At 53.6% G+C, this 26,071-nt stretch overlaps 1 protein-coding gene across 1 annotated transcript; it reads left to right on the top strand.

The window, feature by feature from the left end:
• The first annotated feature begins 701 nt into the window (after positions 1 to 701).
• LOC140402308 (serine/arginine-rich splicing factor 5-like) lies at positions 702 to 25,091 on the top strand. Its single transcript, XM_072489990.1, has 8 exons — positions 702 to 832; positions 10,211 to 10,360; positions 12,106 to 12,176; positions 14,297 to 14,401; positions 16,227 to 16,296; positions 19,078 to 19,151; positions 19,813 to 19,923; positions 23,414 to 25,091. Exons 2-8 carry the CDS (start codon positions 10,235 to 10,237, stop codon positions 23,709 to 23,711), a joined length of 855 nt encoding a protein of 284 aa, XP_072346091.1. The 5' UTR covers positions 702 to 832; positions 10,211 to 10,234; the 3' UTR covers positions 23,712 to 25,091.
• Positions 25,092 to 26,071: the final 980 nt, after the last annotated feature.

The raw sequence follows: 26,071 nt of genomic DNA, 5'->3' as shown, positions 1-26,071 counted from the left end.
CCGGGTCACTGTCCGTGTGGAGTTTCACATTCTCCCCGTGTCTACGTGGGTTTCGCCCCCACAACCAAAGATGTGCAGGTTAGGCGGATTGGCCACACTAAATTGCCCCTTAATTGGAACAAATGAATTGGGTACTGTAAATTTATTTTAAAAATAGAAAGAAAAACTATTTTTTGGGCACTGGGGGCCTCAGAGGAGGGAAGGGGGGGAACTGGATGGGCGGGGCTGGGAGCGACTGACTGGAGGGCGGGGCTGGGAGTGACTGACAGGAGGGGGGGGCTGGGAGTGACTGACAGGAGGGGGGGCTGGGAGCGACTGACAGGAGGGCGGGGTTGGCTGGCAGGTGAGCGGGGCTGGGAGTGACTGACAGGAGGGCGGGGCTGGGAGTGACTGGCAGGAGGGCGGGGCTGGGAGTGACTGACAGGTGGGCGGGGGTGCCAGTGCTTGACAGGAGAACGGGGCTGGGAGTGCCTGGGGGCGGAATGCTGTGACTGATGTGAGGAAGGGGGCGGGGCGCCAAGCCGTGACTGACAGGGGGGCGGGAGAGACGTTAGCGAATCAGAGACGGGCTGAAACCGGCAGTGGGCGAGGCGGGATGTGACTGACAGGAGGGCGGGAGCAGTGGAGGCGAATCAGAGACGGGCAGAGCCTGACAGGGGGCGGGGCGCACGGACTTGTAGTGACGTCACAAGGCAACCCCTGGCGGTCAGTTCGGGTAGCCCCGTTCCACCGCAGCGTGACGCTGGCGTGACCGAGAGAGCAGCACCGGCACCAGGAGCACACACACCAGCACCGGGCCAGCGGCACCGGGAGAGCGGCAGCCACACAGCCAGTGAGCGGGGGCTGGGTCCGCGGGCCGGGCTGGGAGGGGGGCTGGGTCCGCGGGCCGGGCTGGGAGGGGGGCTGGGTCCGCGGGCCGGGCTGGGAGGGGGGCTGGGTCCGCGGGCCGGGCTGGGAGGGGGGCTGGGTCCGCGGGCCGGGCTGGGAGGGGGGCTGGGTCCGCGGGCCGGGCTGGGAGGGGGGCTGGGTCCGCGGGCCGCCGCTCCAGCTGGTGCCGACAGGCGCCCGCCGGGTGTAGGCCCCGGGGTCGGGGTGGGGCCCGGGGGTGGGGGTCGGGGTGGGGCCCGGGGGTGGGGGTCGGGGTGGGGCCCGGGGGTGGGGGTCGGGGTGGGGCCCGGGGGTGGGGCCCGGGGGTGGGGGTCGGGGTGGGGCCCGGGGGTGGGGCCCGGGGGTGGGGGTCGGGGTGGGGCCCGGGGGTGGGGGTCGGGGTGGGGCCCGGGGGTGGGGGTCGGGGTGGGGCCCGGGGGTGGGGGTCGGGGTGGGGCCCGGGGGTGGGGGTCGGGGTGGGGCCCGGGGGTTGGGGTGGGGGTCGGGGTGGGGGTCGGGGTGGGGCCCGGGGGTGGGGGGTCGGGGTGGGGCCCGGGGGTGGGGGGTGGGGGTCGGGGTGGGGCCTGGGGGTGGGGGTGGGGCCTGGGGGTGGGGGTCGGGGTGGGGCCTGGGGGTGGGGGTCGGGGTGGGGCCTGGGGGTCGGGGGTGGGGGGAGCCCCTCCCCCCTCCTCTCCCCTCCTCTCCCCTCCCCCCCTCCCCCCTCCTCCCCCCCTCCCCCCCTGCTCCTGCTGCAACTGTTTCTGGAACCTTCCCCCCCCCCCCCCATGGGGTCGGTTTTTTGGGGGGACAAGACACAAATGTCAGGATGCCAGGAACCACCTGCAGGGAAACAGGTGTCAACAGCACGTAGCGCAGTGGTTAGCACTATGGCTTCACAGCTCCAGGGTCCCAGGTTCGATTCCCGGCTTGGGTCACTGTCTGTGCGGAGTCTGCACATCCTCCCCGTGTCTGCGTGGGTTTCCTCCGGGTGCTCCGGTTTCCTCCCACAGTCCAAAGATGTGCAGGTTAGGTGGATTGGCCCTTAGTGTCCAAAATTGCCCTTAGTGTCCAAAATTGCCCTTAGTGTTGGGTGGGGTGGGGTTATGGGGTTAGGATGGAGGTGTTGACCTTGGGTAGGGTGCTCTTTCAAAGAGCTGGTGCAGACTCGATGGGCCGAATGGCCTCCTTCTGCACTGTAAATTCTATGAACAGGGCAGGGGGTTTGGGGGGAGATGGGGTGGGAGTGGTATGGGGGTGTGTGGTTTGGGGGAGATGGGGGGGTGTGGTTTGGGGGAGATGGGGGGGTGAGTGGTTTGGGTGGAGATGGGGGGGTGAGTGGTTTTGGGGGAGAGGGGGGTGAGTGGGTTTGGGGGAGATGAGGTGAGTGGTTTTGGGGGAGATGGGTTTACGGTTTGGGGGAGATGAGGTGAGTGGTTTTGGAGAGATGGTGAGGTGAATGGTTTTGGGGGAGATCGGGAGGTGATGGATTTTGGGGAGGTGAGTGGTTTCGGGGGAGATGAGAAGGTGAGTGGTTTCGGGGCAGATGAGGTGAGTGGTTTTGGGGAGATGGGGGGTTGAGTGGTTTTGGGGACATGGGAGGTGAGTGGTTTTGGGGGAGATGGGGGGGTGAGTGGTTTTGGGGGAGATGGGGGGGGTGAGTGGTTTTGGGGGAGATGGGGGGGTGAGTGGTTTTGGGGGAGATGGGGGGGTGAGTGGTTTTGGGGGAGATGGAGGGGTGAGTGGTTTTGGGGGAGATGGGGGGGGTGAGTGGTTTTGGGGGAGATGGGGGGGTGAGTGGTTTTGGGGGAGATGGGGGGGGTGAGTGGTTTTGGGGGAGATGGGGGGGGTGAGTGGTTTTGGGGGAGATGGGGGTGAGTGGTTTTGGGGGCGATGGGGGGTGAGTGGTTTTGGGGGAGATGGCGCGTGAGCGGTTTTGGGGGTGTGTGGGGTTTTGGGGGAGTTGGGGGGTGAGTGGTTTTGGGGGAGATGGGGGTGAGTGGTTTTGGGGGAGATGGGGTGAGTGGTTTTGGGGGAGATGGCGCGTGAGCGGTTTTGGGGGTGTGTGGGGTTTTGGGGGAGTTGGGGGGTGAGTGGTTTTGGGGGAGATGGGGGTGAGTGGTTTTGGGGGAGATGGGGGTGAGTGGTTTTGGGGGAGATGGGGGTGAGTGGTTTTGGGGGAGATGGGGTGACTGTTTGGCAGAGATGGGTGAGTGGTTTTGGGGGAGATCCGGAGGTGACGGGTTTTGGGGGAGAGGGGGGTGAGCGGGTTTGGGGGAGAGGGGTGAGCGGTTTTGGGTGTGTGGGTTTGGGGAGAGGGGGAGAGGAGCGTCAGTGGGTTTGGGGGAGAGGGGGTGAGCGGGTTTGGGGGAGAGGAGCGTCAGTGGGTTTGGGGGAGAGGGGGGTGAGCGGGTTTGGGGAGGGGGGTGAGCGGGTTTGGGGGAGGGGCATGGGGGGTGAGCGGGTTTGGGGGAGAGGAGCGTCAGTGGGTTTGGGGGAGAGGGGGCTGAGCGGGTTTGGGGGAGAGGGGGCTGAGCGGGTTTGGGGGAGAGGGGGCTGAGCGGGTTTGGGGGAGAGGGGGCTGAGCGGGTTTGGGGGAGAGGGGGCTGAGCGGGTTTGGGGGAGAGGGGGCTGAGCGGGTTTGGGGGAGAGGGGGCTGAGCGGGTTTGGGGGAGAGGGGGCTGAGCGGGAGAGGGGGCTGAGCGGGTTTGGGGGAGAGGGGGCTGAGCGGGTTTGGGGGAGAGGGGGCTGAGCGGGTTTGGGGGAGAGGGGGCTGAGCGGGTTTGGGGGAGAGGGGGCTGAGCGGGTTTGGGGGAGAGGGGGCTGAGCGGGTTTGGGGGCTGAGCGGGTTTGGGGGAGAGGGGGCTGAGCGGGTTTGGGGGCTGAGCGGGTTTGGGGGAGAGGGGGCTGAGCGGGTTTGGGGGAGGGGGGGTGAGCAGGTTTGGGGGTGAGCGTGTTTGGGGGAGAGGAGCGTCAGTGGGTTTGGGGGAGAGGGGGGGTGAGCGTGTTTGGGGGAGAGGGGGCTGAGCGTGTTTGGGGGAGAGGGGGCTGAGCGTGTTTGGGGGAGAGGGGGCTGAGCGTGTTTGGGGGAGAGGGGGCTGAGCGTGTTTGGGGGAGAGGGGGCTGAGCGTGTTTGGGGGAGAGGGGGCTGAGCGTGTTTGGGGGAAGAGGGGGCTGAGCGGGTTTGGGGGAGAGGGGGCTGAGCGGGTTTGGGGGAGAGGGGGCTGAGCGGGTTTGGGGGGGGAGGGGGGTGAGCGGGTTTGGGGGAGAGGGGGGTGAGCGGGTTTGGGTGAGCGGGTTTGGGGGAGAGGGAGGTGAGTGGGTTTGGGGGAGAGGGGGTGAGCAGGTTTGGGGGAGAGGAGCGTCAGTGGGTTTGGGGAGAGGGGGGCTGAGCGTGTTTGGGGGAGAGGGGGGCTGAGCGTGTTTGGGGGAGAGGGGGCTGAGCGTGTTTGGGGGAGAGGGGGCTGAGCGTGTTTGGGGGAGAGGGGGCTGAGCGTGTTTGGGGGAGAGGGGGCTGAGCGTGTTTGGGGGAGAGGGGGCTGAGCGTGTTTGGGGGAGAGGGGGCTGAGCGTGTTTGGGGGAGAGGGGGCTGAGCGTGTTTGGGGGAGAGGGGGCTGAGCGTGTTTGGGGGAGAGGGGGCTGAGCGTGTTTGGGGGAGAGGGGGCTGAGCGTGTTTGGGGGAGAGGGGGCTGAGCGTGTTTGGGGGAGAGGGGGCTGAGCGTGTTTGGGGGAGAGGGGGCTGAGCGTGTTTGGGGGAGAGGGGGCTGAGCGTGTTTGGGGGAGAGGGGGCTGAGCGTGTTTGGGGGAGAGGGGGCTGAGCGTGTTTGGGGGAGAGGGGGCTGAGCGTGTTTGGGGGAGAGGGGGCTGAGCGTGTTTGGGGGAGAGGGGGCTGAGCGTGTTTGGGGGAGAGGGGGCTGAGCGTGTTTGGGGGAGAGGGGGCTGAGCGTGTTTGGGGGAGAGGGGGCTGAGCGTGTTTGGGGGAGAGGGGGCTGAGCGTGTTTGGGGGAGAGGGGGCTGAGCGTGTTTGGGGGAGAGGGGGCTGAGCGTGTTTGGGGGAGAGGGGGCTGAGCGTGTTTGGGGGAGAGGGGGCTGAGCGTGTTTGGGGGAGAGGGGGCTGAGCGTGTTTGGGGGAGAGGGGGCTGAGCGTGTTTGGGGGAGAGGGGGCTGAGCGTGTTTGGGGGAGAGGGGGCTGAGCGTGTTTGGGGGAGAGGGGGCTGAGCGTGTTTGGGGGAGAGGGGGCTGAGCGTGTTTGGGGGAGAGGGGGCTGAGCGTGTTTGGGGGAGAGGGGGCTGAGCGTGTTTGGGGGAGAGGGGGCTGAGCGTGTTTGGGGGAGAGGGGGCTGAGCGTGTTTGGGGGAGAGGGGGCTGAGCGTGTTTGGGGGAGAGGGGGCTGAGCGTGTTTGGGGGAGAGGGGGCTGAGCGTGTTTGGGGGAGAGGGGGCTGAGCGTGTTTGGGGGAGAGGGGGCTGAGCGTGTTTGGGGGAGAGGGGGCTGAGCGTGTTTGGGGGAGAGGGGGCTGAGCGTGTTTGGGGGAGAGGGGGCTGAGCGTGTTTGGGGGAGAGGGGGCTGAGCGTGTTTGGGGGAGAGGGGGCTGAGCGTGTTTGGGGGAGAGGGGGCTGAGCGTGTTTGGGGGAGAGGGGGCTGAGCGTGTTTGGGGGAGAGGGGGCTGAGCGTGTTTGGGGGAGAGGGGGCTGAGCGTGTTTGGGGGAGAGGGGGCTGAGCGTGTTTGGGGGAGAGGGGGGTGAGCGTGTTTGGGGGAGAGGGGGGTGAGCGTGTTTGGGGGAGAGGGGGGTGAGCGTGTTTGGGGGAGAGGGGGGTGAGCGTCAGTGGGTTTGGGGGAGAGGGAGGTGAGCGTCAGTGGGTTTGGGGGAGAGGGAGGTGAGCGTCAGTGGGTTTGGGGGAGAGGGGGGTGAGCGGGTTTGGGGGAGAGGGAGGTGAGCGGGTTTGGGGGAGAGCGGGTTTGGGGGAGAGGGGGCTGAGCGTGTTTGGGGGAGAGGGGGCTGAGCGTGTTTGGGGGAGAGGGGGCTGAGCGTGTTTGGGGGAGAGGGGGCTGAGCGTGTTTGGGGGAGAGGGGGCTGAGCGTGTTTGGGGGAGAGGGGGTGAGCAGGTTTGGGGGAGAGGAGCGTCAGTGGGTTTGGGGAGAGGGGGGCTGAGCGTGTTTGGGGGAGAGGGGGGCTGAGCGTGTTTGGGGGAGAGGGGGCTGAGCGTGTTTGGGGGAGAGGGGGCTGAGCGTGTTTGGGGGAGAGGGGGCTGAGCGTGTTTGGGGGAGAGGGGGCTGAGCGTGTTTGGGGGAGAGGGGGCTGAGCGTGTTTGGGGGAGAGGGGGCTGAGCGTGTTTGGGGGAGAGGGGGCTGAGCGTGTTTGGGGGAGAGGGGGCTGAGCGTGTTTGGGGGAGAGGGGGCTGAGCGTGTTTGGGGGAGAGGGGGGTGAGCGTGTTTGGGGGAGAGGGGGGTGAGCGTGTTTGGGGGAGAGGGGGCTGAGCGTGTTTGGGGGAGAGGGGGCTGAGCGTGTTTGGGGGAGAGGGGGGTGAGCGTGTTTGGGGGAGAGGGGGGTGAGCGTGTTTGGGGGAGAGGGGGGTGAGCGTGTTTGGGGGAGAGGGGGGGTGAGCGTCAGTGGGTTTGGGGGAGAGGGAGGTGAGCGTCAGTGGGTTTGGGGTAGAGGGGGGTGAGCGGGTTTGGGGGAGAGGGGTTGAGCAGTTTTGGGGGAGAGCGGGTTTGGGGGAGAGCGGGTTTGGGGGTGAGCAGGTTTGGGGGTGAGCGGGTTTGGGGGAGAGGAGCTGAGCAGGTTTGGGGGTGAGCGGGTTTGGGGGAGAGGAGCGTCAGTGGGTTTGGGGAGAGGGGGGCTGAGCGTGTTTGGGGGAGAGGGGGGCTGAGCGTGTTTGGGGGAGAGGGCGCTGAGCGTGTTTGGGGGAGAGGGCGCTGAGCGTGTTTGGGGGAGAGGGGGCTGAGCGTGTTTGGGGGAGAGGGGGCTGAGCGTGTTTGGGGGAGAGGGGGCTGAGCGTGTTTGGGGGAGAGGGGGCTGAGCGTGTTTGGGGGAGAGGGGGCTGAGCGTGTTTGGGGGAGAGGGGGCTGAGCGTGTTTGGGGGAGAGGGGGCTGAGCGTGTTTGGGGGAGAGGGGGCTGAGCGTGTTTGGGGGAGAGGGGGCTGAGCGTGTTTGGGGGAGAGGGGGCTGAGCGTGTTTGGGGGAGAGGGGGCTGAGCGTGTTTGGGGGAGAGGGGGCTGAGCGTGTTTGGGGGAGAGGGGGCTGAGCGTGTTTGGGGGAGAGGGGGCTGAGCGTGTTTGGGGGAGAGGGGGCTGAGCGTGTTTGGGGGAGAGGGGGCTGAGCGTGTTTGGGGGAGAGGGGGCTGAGCGTGTTTGGGGGAGAGGGGGCTGAGCGTGTTTGGGGGAGAGGGGGCTGAGCGTGTTTGGGGGAGAGGGGGCTGAGCGTGTTTGGGGGAGAGGGGGCTGAGCGTGTTTGGGGGAGAGGGGGCTGAGCGTGTTTGGGGGAGAGGGGGCTGAGCGTGTTTGGGGGAGAGGGGGCTGAGCGTGTTTGGGGGAGAGGGGGCTGAGCGTGTTTGGGGGAGAGGGGGCTGAGCGTGTTTGGGGGAGAGGGGGCTGAGCGTGTTTGGGGGAGAGGGGGCTGAGCGTGTTTGGGGGAGAGGGGGCTGAGCGTGTTTGGGGGAGAGGGGGCTGAGCGTGTTTGGGGGAGAGGGGGCTGAGCGTGTTTGGGGGAGAGGGGGCTGAGCGTGTTTGGGGGAGAGGGGGCTGAGCGTGTTTGGGGGAGAGGGGGCTGAGCGTGTTTGGGGGAGAGGGGGCTGAGCGTGTTTGGGGGAGAGGGGGCTGAGCGTGTTTGGGGGAGAGGGGGCTGAGCGTGTTTGGGGGAGAGGGGGCTGAGCGTGTTTGGGGGAGAGGGGGCTGAGCGTGTTTGGGGGAGAGGGGGCTGAGCGTGTTTGGGGGAGAGGGGGCTGAGCGTGTTTGGGGGAGAGGGGGCTGAGCGTGTTTGGGGGAGAGGGGGCTGAGCGTGTTTGGGGGAGAGGGGGCTGAGCGTGTTTGGGGGAGAGGGGGCTGAGCGTGTTTGGGGGAGAGGGGGCTGAGCGTGTTTGGGGGAGAGGGGGCTGAGCGTGTTTGGGGGAGAGGGGGCTGAGCGTGTTTGGGGGAGAGGGGGCTGAGCGTGTTTGGGGGAGAGGGGGCTGAGCGTGTTTGGGGGAGAGGGGGCTGAGCGTGTTTGGGGGAGAGGGGGCTGAGCGTGTTTGGGGGAGAGGGGGCTGAGCGTGTTTGGGGGAGAGGGGGCTGAGCGTGTTTGGGGGAGAGGGGGGTGAGCGTGTTTGGGGGAGAGGGGGGTGAGCGTGTTTGGGGGAGAGGGGGGTGAGCGTCAGTGGGTTTGGGGGAGAGGGAGGTGAGCGTCAGTGGGTTTGGGGTAGAGGGGGGTGAGCGGGTTTGGGGGAGAGGGGGTGAGCAGTTTTGGGGGAGAGGGGTTGAGCGGGTTTGGGGGAGAGGGAGGTGAGCGGGTTTGGGGGAGAGCGGGTTTGGGGGAGAGGGGGCTGAGCGTGTTTGGGGGAGAGGGGGCTGAGCGTGTTTGGGGGAGAGGGGGCTGAGCGTGTTTGGGGGAGAGGGGGCTGAGCGTGTTTGGGGGAGAGGGGGCTGAGCGTGTTTGGGGGAGAGGGGGCTGAGCGTGTTTGGGGGAGAGGGGGCTGAGCGTGTTTGGGGGAGAGGGGGCTGAGCGTGTTTGGGGGAGAGGGGGTGAGCAGGTTTGGGGGAGAGGAGCGTCAGTGGGTTTGGGGAGAGGGGGGCTGAGCGTGTTTGGGGGAGAGGGGGGCTGAGCGTGTTTGGGGGAGAGGGGGCTGAGCGTGTTTGGGGGAGAGGGGGCTGAGCGTGTTTGGGGGAGAGGGGGCTGAGCGTGTTTGGGGGAGAGGGGGCTGAGCGTGTTTGGGGGAGAGGGGGCTGAGCGTGTTTGGGGGAGAGGGGGCTGAGCGTGTTTGGGGGAGAGGGGGCTGAGCGTGTTTGGGGGAGAGGGGGCTGAGCGTGTTTGGGGGAGAGGGGGCTGAGCGTGTTTGGGGGAGAGGGGGCTGAGCGTGTTTGGGGGAGAGGGGGCTGAGCGTGTTTGGGGGAGAGGGGGCTGAGCGTGTTTGGGGGAGAGGGGGCTGAGCGTGTTTGGGGGAGAGGGGGCTGAGCGGGTTTGGGGGAGAGGGGGGTGAGCGGGTTTGGGGGAGAGGGGGGTGAGCGGGTTTGGGGGAGAGGGGGGTGAGCGGGTTTGGGGGAGAGGGGGGTGAGCGGGTTTGGGGGAGAGGGGGGTGAGCGTCAGTGGGTTTGGGGGAGAGGGGGGTGAGCGTCAGTGGGTTTGGGGTAGAGGGGGGTGAGCGGGTTTGGGGGAGGGGGGGTGAGCGGGTTTGGGGGAGAGGGGTTGAGCGGGTTTGGGGGAGAGGGGTTGAGCGGGTTTGGGGGAGAGGGGGTGTCAGTGGTTTGGGGCCGGAGGGCTCTGGGATTATTCAGAATTTTGCACCGTTGCCCTTTTCTGCATTTAGGGGAGGCTGGACAAATAATTGGGGGTGTCACTTACTCGTTCTTAGGGTCTTAGTCAGAATGGAGGCTGCTGTGTTTTCCAGTGCACTCAGTGCCAAAGGTGTTGCAAGATGTATTTGCTCACCCTGATTCTAACATCTGTCTGCAGGATGTTATCTAATCCAAAGATTGATGTGCCATGTGGTGAATTTTGAACAATCTGATTGTTTGAGTTGACCTTAAGAGTTGCTTAACTGAGGTGTCCACTTGGTGGGTTAAAACGTATGAGATTGGTCCCTAGTTGTTGAGCTACAACATGGAAATGCGATGCCCAGGGTTATACAAATAACTGAGCCAGTTGTTAATGCCTGGAACATTAATTCAAATTTACACTCCATAATTTACAGATCCTTTGTCTCATTGTTCACTTGTACCTGTGTCGCCCAGAGCAGTCACAGATACTGTCCAGCCTATTTAAAGGTGCTGCTATGTGAATGCACTGCCTTGTGTCCTGAGGTGCCCTGAAGTTAATTGGTGGAAATTGCTCTGGGTTAATGACTGGTTAGCTGAAAAGAATCTTGCAGGACACAGTGTGTAGACATTCAAAGCTTGGATGTATTTCTGTTTAACACAGGCTGGAGTAGATGCTTTTTTTCTGCTTGTATCGTACTGTTAAATGGAGACAAATTGAAATTGGGCAAGTTGCCAACCTGACCTTAAGTTGATTACAAGTTATCTACATGTGACCTATTGAGCCATAGTGTCTCATTGGACCAGTGGTCATATGCTTCTCTCTGGTAGCTGGTAAGACGCATCCAGTCTGTCCGAAATTCCACTCTTGACACCGCAACATAATTGTAATCTTCTTTCAGGATTCATAAAATCAGCAGTTCAAAATGAACGGTTGCCGCGTGTTCATTGGTCGCCTGAGCCCTCAGGTCAGAGAACGGGATGTGGAAAAGTTCTTCAAAGGTTATGGACGGATTCGTGAAATTGACCTGAAGAGAGGCTTTGGGTTTGTGGTGAGTACTTTGCCATTTGTTGGGGGGGGGGGTCTTTTCAGTGTTCAGGAAGCTGTGCTGCTCTCATAGATGTTTTGAAACATAAAATTATTCTTGTGTTTTTAAACAAAAACAAGAGATGGACTTTTTGGGGCTGTTGCTTGCAGCAGGATTTGAATGTTCCCTCAGTACAGCTGTGACACCTCCTGCGTGGTTGCACCTACATATACAAATATTTGTAGCTGATTTCCCAGGTGAGTTTAGTAGAATTCATTGCTTAATAAACTTTATTTAAGTAATGTGATGTAAGTGACTTGTTTTCTTATCCTGGTTTTATTCTGTTTTTCTTCTCAAATAAAGTGACGCCTATCGTTATTGAAACTGAAAATCACTTATTGTCGCAAGTAGGCTTCAAATGAAGTTCGTGTGAAAAGCCCCTAGTCACCACATTCCGGCGCCTGTTCGGGGAGGCTGGTACGGGAATTGAACCGTGCTGCTGGCCTGCCTTGGTCTGCTTTCAAAGCCAGCGAATTAGCCCTGTGCTAAACCAGCTCCGATGTACCATTGTACTATTGCTGCTTTAAAAAGGCTTCAGTGGCCACATCATTTCTGTGGTTGGCCCAATTAGATTGTTGTGATTAATGGATGTTGTTGGGGCAGGGTGCTCAGTGAAGTTGATGGCATTGAATTTTACGGGGAGTGTTTGTGTGTGTGTTTCCATTTTACGGCCAGACCATCCTTCTGCAAACACACAGCCTAAATATGCAAAGTGGTCAATCTGACAGCTATTGGGCTGAATTTTAAAAATCCGTCTTGTAGAAGTTGAGACCCTTAGTATTGTAGTGTGTGCGACATGTGGCTTTGTCTCGTATCCAGCAGTAAGATTAAAAAACAAACATTATTGGCTATTCTGAGATTCAAACACTCCCAGCAGCAACGGCTAGTTCTCCTTTCTTATTGGCTTAATTGAATGTCTGCTATAATTTATCTCCATCACCCCCCCCCCTCCATTTGATTAATTTTCTTTTAAGCTTGAGTGAGGTTTGAGTGAGCAGCCTTGACTAATTTGCTGTTGTGATGTGAACAATCCAGTTACTATCCTAAAGAGATTTCCCTCTATGTTACACCACTAACCTGATTGCAGCTGTATGATCCTCTGTTCTCAAACTCCCTTTCCCTATGTGCTACAGGGGGGTTATCATTTCAGCTAACCGAGAAAAAGGGGGTGGTTGGTTCTGATTTGATTAGTGATCCGCTAGAGGAACTATGATAAAGGGTACATTGTGTTTTCGGCTGTAAAATGCTAAGTTTTTCTCATGCGGTGTCTAAACCGTTTTTCTGACTTGTTCTCGGGATTTGAACATTCTTGGTACTTAAGAACTAGGAGTCGGCCATGTGGCCTTTCAAGCCTGCTCCGCCATTCAATGAGATAATGGCTGATCTTTTGTGGACTCAGCTCCACTTTCCCGCCCTTTATTCCCTTACGGTTATTGTTCATCCCATTGCCGTGTTGGGACAATTGAGATACTAAAAGGCAACCGTGTGCGATTGGGCAGTGTACTCTCTCCATGGAGGATGTCGCTGAACCCGCTGTCTTTGTTTTTTTACGCACCAATTGAACCGATTCTGTTTTTTTCTTGTCCTGGTAGAATTTGATTTTGTGCCTCTGGGGTGGGAATCTGGTACGAAAGCCATTAATTTTCTGACGCTGTTTACCAATTTTAGTCGTTGAATGAACTGAATTGATTTTTGCTATCCTTGTTTAGGAATTTGATGACGCCCGAGATGCAGATGATGCCGTTTATGAGCTGAACGGGAAGGAGCTGTTCCGGGAGAGGTGGGTTTTCAATTAGTCAGCAAATAATCACAATTCTTTGTATTTACATTGAACAGTATCTAATAGGAAATTTATCCAGCGGCTTTCCAAGGATGTTCCAAATTAAATTTTACAGGAGCTGGAATATCTAATTGCCACTTCAAGATACCATTAGTTGTAACAACTGACATTTTAACCGTCCTTCAAACATACTGCTCGCATACACCAAGTTGAAGGTTAATGCACATTTTAAGCATTGGGTTTGATTCCCAGTCTGCTGATTGCAGCTGAGACAGCGATTTGGTTAAAGTGGGGAGAGGTTAGCCTGTGTTTATACTCCTTTTGCCTGCGAGCTGCGTGGGTGTGAGGATATCCGAATGTGGGTCGAATGCGGTCAGTGCGAAGGGGGAAAAAAATATAATCAAATCTTGGTGCAAATTCCATCAGCCTCCTGAACCCTTCAGATTTGTGGTGAGTTTCATGATTCATGTGTGTGTTGACCAGATTTCGGGCTTCAATAGTAACAGTAGACTTCCTGGTCCCAAAATGTTAACATCTATTGAAGGTGACAAACCCTCTACAGGAAGTTGACTGGCGCACTTGTCGAATTTATCAGGAGAAACACTCATTTCTCAATAGATTGTTTTCCATTCTTAATTGATCATGGGACTGATACGTGGGTAAACATTCTATACAGCATAGAGTTTAAATGGAGAAATTAGCAAAGCACACTTTGGAAGCAGTATTGTGACGAGGAAGTATTCAGTGAACGGCCTGACACTGGGAAGTTCCGAGGAACAAAGGGACCTTGGCGTGTTTATCCATAGTTTTCTAAAGGCTGAAGGGCAGGTTAATAGGGTGGTGAATTTATCAATCGAGGCAGAGATTACAAAAGCAGGGAGGTCATGTTGGAGTTGTATAAAACTTTGGTGAGGCCACAGCTGGAGTACTGTGCGCAGTTCTGGTCGCCACATTATAGGAAGGATGTGATTGCACTGGAGGGGGTACAGAGGCGATTCACCAGGATGTTGCCTGGATGGAACAGTTAAGAGAGGTTGGATAGGCTTGGGTTGTTTTCGCTGGAGCGGAGAAGATTGAGGTGACAAGATTTTGAGGGGCATGGACAGGGTGGATATCATAGAATTTGCAGTGCAGAAGGAGGCTATTCGGCCCATCGAGTCTGCACTGGCTCTTGGAAAGAGCACCCTACCCAAGGTCAACACCTCCGCCCTATCCCCATAACCCAGTAACCCCACCCAACACTAAGGGCAATTTTGGACACTAAGGGCAATTTATCATGGCCAATCCACCTAACCTGCACATCTTTGGACTGTGGGAGGAAACCGGAGCACCCGGAGGAAACCCACGCACACACGGGGAGGATGTGCAGACTCCGCACAGACAGTGACCCAAGCCGGAATCGAACCTGGGACCCTGGAGCTGTGAAGCAATTGTGCTATCCACAAGGCTACCGTGCTGCCCTAGGGAGCAGCTGTTCCCCTTAGTTGAAGGGTCCGTTACGAGTTCAAGGTGAGGGGCAGGAGATTTAGGGGGGATTTAAGGAAAAGCATTTTTACCCAGAGGGTGGTGACGTTCTGGATTGCACTGCCTGCGTCGGTGCAGACTCGATGGGCCAAAGAGCCTCCTCTGCACTGTATTGTAATATTCTCAAGTTGCCAAAAACCTTCACCGCTACCTCTTCATTGTTTTTCCCGTCCTGCTCTGTAGCGTCTTACCTTTGAGTTCCATTTCTGCATCATTCGGCCTTGTAGCTAAGCCCAATTCTGAACTCTTGTCTCCGAGGGTCTAGTGTCTGTGGTTGGAAAAGGCTGGCTCATCAGTGTGGACTTGGGCACCTTCTTGTCTGTGGTCAGTGCCGCCTTCAGCCTCTGAACTCATGGGGCTGCTTTTATTAGTAATCGTTCAAAATGATTGAGGATATATCTAACTAACAGGTTTCCTTGTATCAGTTGTAACTTGTGTTCTGCTGCAAAGAATGTTTATTCAGTAAAATGTCTGGTTTACATTTCCGTATTGTGCTTGGATAAGCACATGATGTACAATTTCAACGTTATCTTGCTTGCAACTAGTACATATATGTAGCTTTTCTGGTTTCAATGAATTGCTTTTTAAAACTCTAGGATCACAGTGGAGCTTGCAAAGGCACCACCTCGGAGAGGAGGGGGCAGGTTTGGTGGAAGATTTAACTATTACCGCCCCAGAAGTGAGCGAAGCAGTGGACTCAGGTAAATGGGATGGATTGGGGAGGGTGGGGGGCATAGGAAATGCTGGAGTGTTCAGCGTGTCTGCCTGGATGTTGGGGGTGTTAGTGCAGTCTCTAAATTTGCAGGGAATGCTTAAACATGAGACTGGCGTTCAGGAACTGTACAAACAGCAAGGAAATGCCCACTCCTGCCACCGGGAACCTTCTTTGCTTCCCTCGCCCTCTGGCATTCACTGTAACCATTTGCACCGCCCCACTGCCCCACCCCAGCATCTTCCCTTGGTATCCAGTGAATAAACTCTTATCACGCACCACTTCCGTTTTTCCTTTGTCTTGTTCTATCGATCCTTCCCCTGCCTTGAGTTGCACCTTGTTCGTCTTGTAACATCTTCCAGTTCTAGTTGAAGGTCGTTGATCTGAGACATCTGCTGCTTGTTTCTCTCCTCCCCGCCCCGCCCCAGAACACACTCGCTCAAGCTGGGAGAGGGGGTGCAGGGGTCAGCAAACTCGCCAAACTGGCCATCCTTCACCTTTTGAGCTGAGAAAGTGAGTGAGGATTTCACTGCTTTGCTGTCGCTGGGCTGTTTTCTTCAGTCCCAACTTCCAGCAGGCGCATGGGATCACCATTCCGCACCGAAGGAGACCATTTAGTCCATCAGGGCTGGCACTCTGTCTACATAACTCAGTTTCTCATCCCTCGAGCATTTTCAAATCTTCAGCACCCGCTGGTACCAAGAACTGGGCACAATCTGCAATTGAGGCTGAACCAGTGTTCTAAAATAAATCTTATCCTTTTGTACTCTATGCATTTATTTATAAAGCCCAAGATCCCATATGCTGTTTTTTAAAATGTTTTTCTTTCCAATTAAGGGACAATTTAGCGTGGCCAATCCACCTACCCTGCACATCTTTGGATTGTGGGGTGGGACCCACGCAGACATGAGGATCCCACATGCTTTTTTAACTACTTTCTCAATCTGCCCTGCCAACTTTAATGATTCACCCCCCCCCTTTCATTTTGACTCTCCTCTCTATCAAAATGAATCATCTTCATCATTCTCTGCATTAGATTTCATTGCCACGTCTCTGCTCAGTCACTAGCCTATCTCCTCTCGTTTATCCTTACAGTTCACAGAGTGGCTTGGTTTTGAAGTGCCCTGTGTACCCAAGTCTAGATCATTAATATGGATCAAGAAAAGCAGTGGCCTTGATACTGAGCAATCCCACTCCCTACCTTCCCTACTCTCAAAAACAACAGTTTTTTCATTCTGAAAATACTTTCATTATGATTTGGACAGCATCCATGGTAAAGACAGATGCAGATATCTCAACTATCCTTTCTGGCTCCGTGCGATATTCCCTTCTTTGTTTCCAAATCAGCCATCTCCTCGCGCTACACTATTAGCTGCCAGTCTCTTCTCATACTCTTGTCTTCACCCCTCACTTCATCTTGTGCTTCCCTTCTGAACCATCTCCCAAGCCATCCTGACTTGAAACTACATTTGTTGTTTCTTCAATTGCTGGGTCAAAAATCCTGGCGCCTCCTCTCGAACACCACTCTCTGGCAGTACCTTCACTACTGGCTGTAGCAGTTTAAGATGTTGCTCTCTGTCACCACTGTAAGCAATTGGGGTTCAGCCATCAAAAAAGGCTTTGGCAGCAATGCAGATATCTCTTGAATGAGCCCTGGTTGACTTCTCACCTTGAAGCAGACTCCAGGATCCTTGCCATCTCCTCAGTGGAGGTGGTTGATTCTACACAGACCAGAATTGAACCTGCAACCTGTATTCGCTATTATATTGGCATTTTTTGCTTTTAATTAATGGTTTCCTTTACTGCAATTTCAGATATGGACCTCCTGTTCGTACTGACTATCGACTGATTGTGAAGAATCTCTCTTCCCGTGTTAGCTGGCAGGTGGGTTCTGATATTCTAATGTAAAAAGTTGACATGAATTTAGCAAACTAAAAAAATATATATTTCTTCTGGGTATGTGTGCTTAAAGATACATGGATCATAACTTCATAAATATAACCCTAGCCTACATTAACCTGCATGTGGCGCTGTCTATCCATTTGTGTGTGTAAATATTCTAAAGAAATCAGAGTAGGTCCTTTGAGACCACTCTGGAATAATGTCAGCAGTGACCACTCTTAAAAGTTTTTAACTCTAGCCTCTTGACACATGATTCCCGAGCAATAATCTTTTAAAAGTTCTTCAATGGACTCTGTATCTTTCTGGCTTCTGGGATAAATATGCTTTACATTCTCCGAACCAGTTTGCCTGGACACTTTCCCTGGAATTTTAGGCAGGTGTTGTGTCGTACACCAGTGGAAGGTGAGAAATTTGCTCCCAAGATCGCTGTCTACATTGTCCTTGATCGAGTGGCTTATGAGATGCCTGACTGTAAAACATTTCTCCAAAATGGAGTCCTGATCTCACCTCAGCTCCTGGGTACTGATGCCGGGAAATGATTGGGCTAATCAATCTTGAGACTGATGTGTTAAAGGACCATTGTACGGCACCATCTGTACTTTTGATTCATTGAACAACTGAGCCTTGATCGCCAATGCATTCCTGCATATATAATTATTTTTAATGATTCACAACGTTCTGACCTCCATTCTGTCAGTGTGAATGGTGTTCTATAGTTTGACATTGGGAGTTTGATGTGAGGAAATCCTGAAGTTGTCTGGGTAACTATGGTTGCAGAGCAAGTTTCAGATTAGGGCGGTTTACCCTTAAAAACTTTTGCTTTTCATTCCCCTGTCTGTCCTCCCCTCCCCAACCTGTCCACAAACTTCACAATAGTTTACTGCTTGAATACTTGCTAAAAAGGTTGCCACTTGTCTTATCAGTGGATCAGTGCTATGCACAGAGACCTGCCCAACCTTCTCGCCCTTAGCCCCAATGGTAACTGCCTTTTCAGAAAAGGACACGTAGATAATACCCACCCAGAATGTTGCATGATATTTGCGTTTTTCGGTTATTTTTGTGAAAATATGATCCAGGGAGGCATATCTGATTTAATTAGCATTTGTGTGATGAAATCTAATGGTATTCTGCACGGATGTAATAACCATTACATTTCTGATTTAAAATATTAATGGAAACTCCAGTTTAATTGTGATGAATGTAGACTGTATGTAAATCTGATGGCTTAATATTGTTTGGAAATGAATGACCATTTGACTAAATTTGAAAACCTTTGTTTAGCAGCTTGTCGTGAGGTCATTCGCATTTTGACCAGGAGTTCCCTTTTCTCGTGTTGTCGCGTCCTGTTTCTGGAAAAGGTCCCGTGTTGACTAATTTGCCAGTCGGCTCCCACGATTATTCAGGCAGCTGGACGCGGGTTCTGGGTTGTACTGATCCTAGGGTCACCGATGGCGTCGACACCTGTCGCATCCCCCGTCCTGGTGTAAGAAAAAAAACGTGTCGATCTCGCTTGGAGGCTTGGCAGGAGATTGACTTGTGAGGTGGCCGAGCCTTCACACAACCCATGATTATTGGTGACACTTAACCCAGGGTGGCAGGCACATTCGGTGCCACTGAGGGAGGGCCATGTCCCAAGAAGCTGTATCGAGAGGGTATTGTATTGAGTGGGTGTACCCTTTGCTTAGATGCATCATGTTAGGGCATGGAGGGTTGCCTAAAATTGTAATCGTTTGGGTAACCCAGCGCTAATTTAAAATTTAATTGTATTTTTAATATTGTGGAATAGGGATGTCATGATATTGTACATAATATTCGGAGATTTTATGCCTCCAGGGATCAACAATCCCCCCTGGACGATCATCACCTGCCTCACTGGTTAAATGGCTTGAAACATAAGATGGCATGAATATTTGAACAATTTGAAGCGAGTAGCGTGAATGAAATGGAGTCAGGGCACTACATAGTGATTACCCCTTCCACCCGTGACAAAATGCTCGATTTATCGAGAGACTGTACTGCCAGTGGTCAAGATGCAGTAATGAACGAGCAGTGCACGGCAAATGCATTCGATCAACAAGTCAGGGAGGGAATTAAAAAAAATTAAGAGTATACAATTTTTCTTTTCCAATTAAGGGGCAATTTAGTGTGGCCAATCCACCTACCCTGCACATCTTTGAGTTGTGGGGGTGAGACCATGCAGACACGGGGACAATGTGCAAACTCCTCACGGACAGTGATCCAGGACCCCCCCCCCCCCACTGTGGCTGATGATTTTTGGAAGTGATTAGAGCTGTCGGCAACCAAGGTGTTTTCCTCACTTGGTTGAGTGTGAATTGAAAGAAGTCTGGTCACCGAGGCAGCTGATGTGATGAAGGCCACTTTGGAATTTTGATGTCTTATCACTGGAGCTTTGTAACGCAGACTTGCAGCATGGAAAAATTGCTGTATTTAATCGTCTCTCGCAGTCCATAATGTGCTCCCATGTGCCTAATTTTTTTGGAGGGGTCATATTCTTCCTTGCACTATGAAGAATGGTTAACGGGCAAGTTTTAGATCTGGTTTTGTCACCAGGCAGGTGTCGCTTGTTTAGACTGATGGGTAAAGCCGCTACTCTGGGTATCGATCACTTGCTGTAATTCACTTAGTCAAACTAAGCCCCATAGCATGACATCCCAATTCTGAGACTGTTGTAACTGATATTACTGTGCAGTGCTTTTTAACTTCCTCTCTGAACTGAGTTTTAAAGGATTTTCCTGTTTGTAGGATCTGAAGGACATCATGCGACAGGCTGGTGAAGTGACGTTCACCGATGCTCACAGAGTCCACAATAATGAAGGGTAAGAGATGAAATCAATTGGCGTGAGAGTGGGGGCCCTACACACGGGCGCCTGGTGAGTCAGAATGAACATTTTGATAGGCATCACCATTGTTGGAAACCCTGCTGACCACATTTAACGGTGAACTTTATAACAACGGGTTGGAGGAAGCTGGCAAGTGTTGAGGGAATTCTTCAGTTTATTCCCCTACCAGGGAGGCCGAGTTAGGAAGTGACTGACGCACATGATTGCATCCGCAGATGACTGAAGGGTGATGCTGGAAGTAGACTGCCTTTGCGGTGGAGAAAGTGTAGAGTTGGAAGCTCAGTCCAGTCAAATAAGACGGTGCAGTCTCGGGAGTAAGCCTGAGGCAGTGACCAGGGCGGAGAATGGAGCCGGAGACAAGAGCACAATGTTTTTGGTGCAGGTTGGCGATGATGGTTTTGGTTTCCCCGATGCTTAACTAGAGGAAATTATGGCTCATCAGAGTATCCCATAATATTAAGCTTAAACACGGGCTGAAATGCTAATAAATGTATTAATGCTTTTGCTGCAATTAATGCATATAGAGAATGTTTTTCCCACATTCCCCTTTGTGTCAATGCTCTCCCCATCCAATGTCCGCCTGAATTAACGCTGCCCCATCTTACTTTGCGGTTCTGTGGTTTATGTTTTGCTGCAGTATTGTGGAGTTCGCTTCGTACAGTGATTTGAAAAATGCAATTGATAAACTGGACGGGAAGGAGATCAGTGGCCGGAGGGTGCAGCTGATTGAGGAACCACGGCGTCACAGGTAACCAGCAGCACGGGGGCAAACTGGCCAGATGTGAATTTGGACTCTGCTCGGCTGGATTGATGTTTCTAAAATGGATGTTTGGCGGTTTTATTCCAATTAGAAAGACATTTGTAGTGTGAGGGGAGGGGACTGTAAATTCCAGTTTACTAGTGCATGATTGCTGCTTATTTGTGAACTGCCTTGTGTGGAATAGACAGGCTGCAGACTGAGCTGCACCTCCTACACTCAAGCTGATTTTGTAGTTTACCAGCCAGTTACGAGACCGCATTGCTCAGCTGTTTATTAACACTGGGCTCCCCATTGCTTTTTTAAAAAAATATATTTTATTCAAAATTTTTGGCCAACCATAACAGTACATTGTGTATCTTTTACGCAGTAATATAACAATATAAATAACACTGGCCAGTTTTTTAAACAAGAAATAAATAATATATAAACAACATCAAAATTAAAATTAAAAAACAAAACTAAATGGCAACTGCCTTGTCCCAAATAAATACTCTCCAAAAATACAATTCAGCAGTCCAGTATACAATTACCTATAACAACAACCTATACATATTATACTTATACACTAACATCCCTGAGAGTCCTTCTGGTTCCTCCCCCGCCCCCCCCCCCCCCCCCCCCCCCCCCCCGGGCTGCTGCTGCTGTCTTCTTCTTTTCCATTCCCTCTATCTTTCTGTGAGGTATTCGACGAACGGTTGCCACCGCCTGGTGAACCCTTGAGCCGATCCCCTTAGGACGAACTTAATCCGTTCCAGCTTTATAAACCCTGCCATGTCATTTATCCAGGTCTCCACCCCCGGGGGCTTGGCTTCCTTCCACATCAACAGCATCCTGTGCCGGGCTACTAGGGACGCAAAGGCCAAAACATCAGCCTCTTTCGCCTCCTGCACTCCCGGCTCTTCTGCAACCCCGAATATAGCCAACCCCCAGCTTGGTTCGACCTGGACCCCCACCACCTTCGAAAGCACCTTTGTCACCCCCACCCAAAACCCCTGTAGTGCCGGACATGACCAGAACATGTGGGTGTGATTCGCTGGGCTTCTCGAGCATCTCGCACACCTATCCTCTACTCCAAAAAATTTACTGAGCCGTGCTCCAGTCATATGCGCCCTGTGTAACACCTTAAATTGTATCAGGCTTAGCCTGGCACACGAGGACGATGAGTTTACCCTACTTAGGGCATCAGCCCACAGCCCCTCCTCAATCTCCTCCCCCAGCTCTTCTTCCCATTTCCCTTTCAGCTCATCGACCAAAATCTCCCCCTCGTCCCTCATTTCCCTCTATATACCTTATATAGGTCTGATACCTTACCGTCCCCCACCCATGTCTTTGAGATCACTCTGTCCTGCACCTCCTGCGTCGGGAGCTGCGGGAATTCCCTCACCTGTTGCCTCGCAAAAGCCCTCAGTTGCAGATACCGGAATGCATTCCCTTGGGGCAACCCATATTTTTCGGTCAGCGCTCCCAGGCTTGCAAACGTCCCATCTACAAACAGATCTCTCAATTGTGTTACTCCTGCTCTTTGCCATGTTCCAAATCCCCCATCCATTCTCCCCGGAGCAAACCTGTGGTTATTTCTTATCGGGGACCACACCGAGGCTCCCGTCTTTCCCCTATGCCGTCTCCACTGCCCCCAAATTTTCAGAGTAGCCACCACCACTGGGCTTGTGGTGTATTTCTTCGGTGAGAACGGCAATGGGGCCGTCACCATAGCTTGTAGGCTAGTCCCCCTGCAGGACGCCCTCTCCAATCTCTTCCACGCTGCTCCCTCCTCTTCTCCCATCCACTTACATACCATTGAGATATTGGCGGCCCAGTAGTACTCGCTTAGGCTCGGTAGTGCCAGCCCCCCCCCCCATATCCCTACTACGCTGCAATAATCCCTTCCTCACTCTCGGGGTCTTCCCGGCCCACACAAAACTCATGATACTCTTCTCAATCCTTTTGAAAAAAGCCTTCGTGATCACCACCGGGAGGCACTGAAACACAAAGAGGAATCTCGGGAGGACCACCATTTTAACCGCCTGCACCCTCCCTGCCAGTGACAGGGATACCATGTCCCATCTCTTGAAGTCCTCTTCCATCTGTTCCACCAACCGCGTTAAATTTAACCTATGCAATGTACCCCAATTCTTGGCTATCTGGATCCCCAAGTAGCGAAAGTCCCTTGTTACCTTCCTCAGCGGTAAGTCCTCTATTTCTCTGCTCTGCTCCCCTGGATGCACCACAAACAACTCACTTTTCCCCATGTTCAGTTTATATCCTGAAAATTCTCCAAACTCCCCAAGTATCCGCATTATCGCTGGCATCCCCTCCGCCGGGTCCGCCACATACAACAACAAATCGTCCGCATACAGAGATACCCGGTGTTCTTCTCCTCCCCTGAGTACTCCCCTCCACTTCCTGGAACCCCTCAATGCTATTGCCAGGGGCTCAATCGCCAGTGCAAACAATAATGGGGACAGAGGACATCCCTGCCTCGTCCCTCTATGGAGCCGAAAATACGCAGACCCCCGTCCATTCGTGACCACGCTCGCCATCGGGGCCCTATACAGCAGCTGTACCCATCTAATATACTCATCTCCAAAGCCAAATCTCCTCAACACCTCCCACAAATAATCCCACTCCACTCTATCAAATGCTTTCTCGGCATCCATCGCCACCACTATCTCCGCTTCCCCCTCTGGTGGGGGCATCATCATTACCCCTAGCAGCCTCCGTATATTCGTATTCAGCTGTCTCCCCTTCACAAACCCAGGGCTCCCCATTGCTGAGGAACATACCCCACCATGGGGCTATTAGAACCAACTCCAAAAACAAAGACTCAAATAAGTCATTTTGAACATTGTGTTTATGTGATGCTAACTAATTCCACAGCCCTGGAGTCCTGCGTCTTCCTCTATTTCAAATCTAGATTTAGTCATCGAAGATCCAGTGATCTGACCCGTAACCACACCGTGGGGCGGTTGCTTTGTACATTTAGGGGCTGATTCATTGGGAATTGAAGTTGTCTGACTAATATTAGGATTACAGAATTGTTTTTCTGTATTGCACATTTTCAGAAACGTTTTTGGGCTTATAAACATGAGCATCTTGCCAGGTGTGGGTTGAGCCTTTGGCTGGTATTACCCACCATTGTGAGACATCTTCACTCTTATCAAAACAATATAACCAGCTTGTATTGATCGTTCTGTGCAGTTGGAGCTAGTAGTCTGCAATACGGTGTTCATTTTGCCCCAGCATCCTCACAACAGAGTGTTTGACTGGAGCTGTGGCGATTGGGGACAGCTAATGGGGAGATGAGATTGTATCATGTCCTGTCCTGTCTAGAGTCTCCTTGTTATAAACGTGCTGCCAAACCTGACATTTTCCTATCGCTGTGGCATGTGTTAACTCGAAGTTAGCTTAATAACTACTATCTAAGGGGAGAACTCTAGAATGATCTGTATTTTTTTGACTGCTTCCTTTGTCTTTCCAGGTCTTGGACCCGATCTCGCTCTAGAAGCTCTTCAAGATCCCGCAGCTACAAGGGTTCCAGAAGTGTGTCGCGATCTGCCAGCCGCTCGCCGAGCCGCAGCAGGTCTCGCTCCCGCAGCCGGTCACCAGCTCGTGATACCAAGCGGCAGAGGAATGAGTCGCGCTCACTGAGTCGCTCGCCTGAGGTCAAACGCCGCAGGAAACCGTCCCAATCGAGATCGCGATCAAATTCGCCTGCCAAATCGGCCCGCTCCTGGTCTGGCTCCCGGGACCAGTCCCCTGTCAACAGTGCAGAATAACCACCGTGTTGTAAAAGTGTTTTTATAATTTGCTAAGATTTTCTACGAAATGTTGGCCTCATTTTAGAACAAAAAAAATTCTGTCTGATGCTGGGGTTTGCGGTAGAAGTACTTCAGTTTTTATTTCCCGCGAAAACGTCAAACCTTACGATCCCATTCAAATACAGACACCGGGTTTAAATATATCTCTAAGAATAATTTGAATAGAAAGACTTGAGCATCGTAATTTTGTCCAGTATTTTTTAACAGCCTGATGGAATCTGCTACAATATTTTGAGGCCCCTTCACGTTCTAACAGTGTTGATTGAAAGTTTCCTCGACTGGAACAATCAGGGCATCGAGACAATTGCATGACTAATGTGGAGTTTCAAATAAAATTTGTGCACAGAGAAGATGACCGACTTTTCAGGCCCAAATTTGATTGGGCGCTCCTGTTATAGGACATTAAATAACTTAATTGAAATTTGTCGTTTTAGCGACCCAACTAATTGGCCAGTCTTATGAAGTGTGGTTCTAATGAAATGGGTCCGTTGTAAAGAAAAAAGTGCTTCCATTCACTGAGAAAACTGCTGAAAACCAAAAGTATTTTAACTCCCAAACTAGTTGCATTTAAACCCAAATCGAGCCACTGTTTCACCAGCACAAATGTTTAAAGCATTGTACAAAATGGCTGAACCTGTTGACCTTTCCACAAGGGGACGGAGGGGGCTAAAATATTTAAAATGTTATCCAGGAAACCGTTCCAGATTGGGTCAGTTCCTCTTTGAATTCCTACTGATTCAGGGACATTTTAATTTTTTTTCCTCTTTTAGTTTGGTTTGTGTTTCGTTAAAGCAGTGGTTTAGTTACTTTGGATTTTTGTGCGAGAGCACAGAGTATGCATCCTGCCTTTAGAGAACCCTGCTGCACTTGGAATTTGCTTCTAATGTGAAGCCCTAATTTGTGGTTGCGGAGTAGCCTGGCACTCCGAGGGGAGGGAGGCAGCTTCTGGGGGCGGAGGGCTGGAGTGCAGCAAGGGTAAAATGTGTATATATAGTTTTTGATTCACATGTTAATAGTTCATGCTTTATTTGGTTAATTTCACATTGTTTTAAAATATATATAAATTTATATTTAACATGACCCATTCTCTAACCAGTGGCTAGAGAACAACCTGGAATGTTGCTCTGCATTGGAACTGAATTTGAAGGAACAACAATGTACACCAATTCCAGATGTTTGTACTTGACAGTTTTATACAGAAACTATATCGCCCAATGTTCCATGTACCTATACTGTATCCTGCTAGTTTAGTCTATTGTGTACTACATACAGGCTGTGTATTGCTATCATTCCTTGTAGCAAGAAATGGTACTGCATTAAAAATTAGTTACAAGTGTCCTCTTCAGCATCTGCTTGTTTATTTTACCAGAGGGGAGTTTTAAGAATTTCAAAATTATGAAATGGTTTCGGGGTAAATGCTGAAGATGTGGATTCAGTGTCAGCCCAGCTCTATCAGGACATTCAGCACTCCTGCTGTGGTACATATTTGGCAATCTGAGGTTCTGGGGCAACTGGTGTAAGTAATAGGGGAAACCGTGGGTTCCAAGTTAGAGCACATCTCTGTACCTCCTTCCCTCCCCGCATACACACACTTCGTCTCGGTACCTCCTTCCCCCCGCATACACACTCTTAGTCTCAGTGCCTCCTTCCCTCCCCGCATACACACACTTCGTCTCGGTACTTCCTTCCCTCCCGCATACACACACTTGGTCTCGGTACCCCTCCTTCCCTCCCCGCATACGCACACTTAGTCTCGGTACCTCTCCTTCGCTCCCCGCATACACACATTTAGTCTCGGTACCTCCTTCCCTCCCCGCATACACACACTTAGTCTCAGTGCCTCCTTCCCTCCCGCATACACACACTTAGTCTCGGTACCCCTCCTTCCCTCCCCGCATACACACACTTAGTCTCGGTACCTCTCCTTCCCTCCCCGCATACACACACTTAGTCTCGGTACCTTCTTCCCTCCCCGCATACACACACTTAGTCTCGGTACCTCCTTCCCTCCCTGCATACACACACTTAGTCTCGATACCTCCTTCCCTCCCCACATACACACACTTAGTCTCGATACCTCTCCTTCCCTCCCCTCATATACACACTTAGCCTCGATACTCCTCCATCCCTCCCCGCATACACACACTTAGTCTCGATACCTCTCCTTCCCTCCCCGCATACACACACTTAGTCTCAGTACCTCCTTCCCTCCCCGCATACACACGCTTAGTCTCGATACCTCCTTCCCTCCCCTCATACACACACTTAGTCTCGGTACCCCTCCTTCCCTCCCCTCATACACACACTTAGTCTCGGTA

This window comes from Scyliorhinus torazame, chromosome 25, assembly GCF_047496885.1.
Source record: "Scyliorhinus torazame isolate Kashiwa2021f chromosome 25, sScyTor2.1, whole genome shotgun sequence".
Taxonomy (NCBI): Eukaryota; Metazoa; Chordata; class Chondrichthyes; order Carcharhiniformes; family Scyliorhinidae; genus Scyliorhinus; species Scyliorhinus torazame.
Note: the sequence above shows the minus strand (reverse complement) of the source record. Positions and strands in the feature narration are given on the sequence as shown.

Bases quoted from the DNA above. Each gene is read 5' to 3' on its own strand.
- LOC140402308 (XM_072489990.1), top strand. From the start codon at position 10,235: ATGAACGGTTGCCGCGTGTTCATTGGTCGCCTGAGCCCTCAGGTCAGA. The intron at 14,402-16,226 runs GTAAATGGGATG...CTGCAATTTCAG, and splicing joins GAGCGAAGCAGTGGACTCAG to ATATGGACCTCCTGTTCGTA. The intron at 19,924-23,413 runs GTAACCAGCAGC...TTGTCTTTCCAG, and splicing joins GAGGAACCACGGCGTCACAG to GTCTTGGACCCGATCTCGCT.